Genomic DNA, 1,647 nt, shown 5'->3' on the forward strand with positions numbered 1-1,647 from the left:
CAGCATCTCGGGGTCCGGGCCAAGCTCCCCCGCGGACCAGGCCTGCATCCCAGCCGGGGCCACCTGGGCCCTGCGCTTGGTCACAAAGGGCTGCGCGTTGGTGTTCTCTCTCACGCCTCAGGACGTGAGCTGGGACTGGGCAGCGGTGGGGTGCCCAGGCTGGGTTCCCTGGGTTGGGTGGACCACACGGCTCCATGTCTCGAGTCTCGGTGCCCCCAGCTAGGGCAGTGTGAGAGGTATCCTGGTGGAGCTGAGGAGCAGGGGCAGCCCTGTCCCTGTCGCCACGGACAGGAGAGCCCTTCAGGGAGCAAAATGGAAGGCATTCCCATTGCGGACATTGTGGTCTGAGGCCCTGCAGGTAGAAGGCGCTGATCCTGATCTCTTGCCTCCAGTCTGCAGGGGCTCAGTGCTCTCCTCTCTGCATGGACATCGGAATGCCGCTGCCGTGGTACTGTGGCTCCCTGCCCTAACCCAGGCCCACAGGGCCTCCTTGTGCTGGCTGTGGAGCAGGGCTTTCACCCCTCCGCACGCCGGGCCCAGAGAGGAGTTGACAGCCTGGGTGATAAATGCGGTCAGACAGGCTGGAGCTGGGTGTAGTCACAGCTGCACCGCGGGGGTGAGCACCGTGGGCCTTGCCTGAGCTGTGCTGCGGCTGTGTGGCCGCCGGGGCCTGCGGCTAGCTGGCTGGTCGTCACTGGGGTCGTCACTCGGGAGAGCTCAGAGCCTGGAATATGCCTCTGTCAAAGCTGCTTCTTTCCCAGCAGTGGAAACCCCTGCACGGGGCCGGCCTTGTGAGCCTGGTGGGCAGCTCTCAGTGTTCTCTAGGGCTGGGGGGCAGACGGGGCTGTACCCCAGCCGCGGGTGTCGGTGGGGCCTCATTCCCAGCTCTGACCTTGCAGTTCATCCCCAGGGCATCCCACAGGTAGGCTGCTGAGGACCTCAGTGTGCGTGCCTGCTCTCCTCTCCTGTGGAGCACGCTGCGGCGTTCCCGTGGGCTCTGTCCCTGGCAAGGCTGCCTTCCTGTCGCAGCCCTGCGCTGCTGGGCACTCTGCTGCCAGCCCTGGGTCAGCTGTGCCCGTCAGCAGCCTCTGCCTGGCTGCTTACCCATTGGGGTTGGTCTGGTTGTCTTTCTAGCACCTGCCAGTGTCCAGCCTCGTGCCTGAAACCGTTTCCCTAATCTTCAGATAAGATAAACCACCAGTGAAAACACCACAAAAACATAAATACCCGGAGAGGCTTGTCTGGGGGAGAGAGAAGTGCTGGCTGAATCCTTCCAAGGACAGGAGACCATGGGGCCTGCTGCACATATGTGGGGCTGTTGTGCATGAGTGTGCTGGGCTGAGAATGACTCAGACTCCCAGGAACTGACTGTTTGCTTCTGTTTGAGGAACACCAGCCCTCTGGGATCACTGCAGCTGCCATAATTGTGTTTCTCTCTTCTCTAGCTGGTTTCCAGAATGGAGGGGCCACTGTCAATGGAGATGTCTTTCAGGTGAGAGCTCAGCCCTTGCCCCGGCCTGGTGCTGCTAAGGGGGATTGGGTGGGTATGGGGCCAGCGCTCCACTGCTCTGCCCCCAGGAGTGACCTAAGTTTGCTCTCCAGCTGTAGAAGAGCCGTGGTGCTTCTGGAAAGGTCTGGGTCTCATGG

At 62.0% G+C, this 1,647-nt stretch overlaps 1 protein-coding gene across 1 annotated transcript in view; it reads left to right on the plus strand.

Moving 5' to 3' along the window:
* Positions 1–1,387: 1,387 nt before the first annotated feature.
* Positions 1,388–1,647, plus strand: part of CLTB (clathrin, light chain B) — a gene marked incomplete at its 5' end in the record, with an annotated part of 3,384 nt that continues 3,124 nt past the window's right edge. Inside the window, one exon of the mRNA XM_010138554.1 lies at positions 1,388–1,492. Coding sequence (XP_010136856.1) covers positions 1,388–1,492 — 105 coding nt within the window. The remainder of the gene's footprint in view (positions 1,493–1,647) is intronic.

This window comes from Buceros rhinoceros, unplaced genomic scaffold (genome assembly GCF_000710305.1).
Source record: "Buceros rhinoceros silvestris isolate BGI_N320 unplaced genomic scaffold, ASM71030v1 scaffold23826, whole genome shotgun sequence".
NCBI classification, from domain to species: Eukaryota; Metazoa; Chordata; class Aves; order Bucerotiformes; family Bucerotidae; genus Buceros; species Buceros rhinoceros.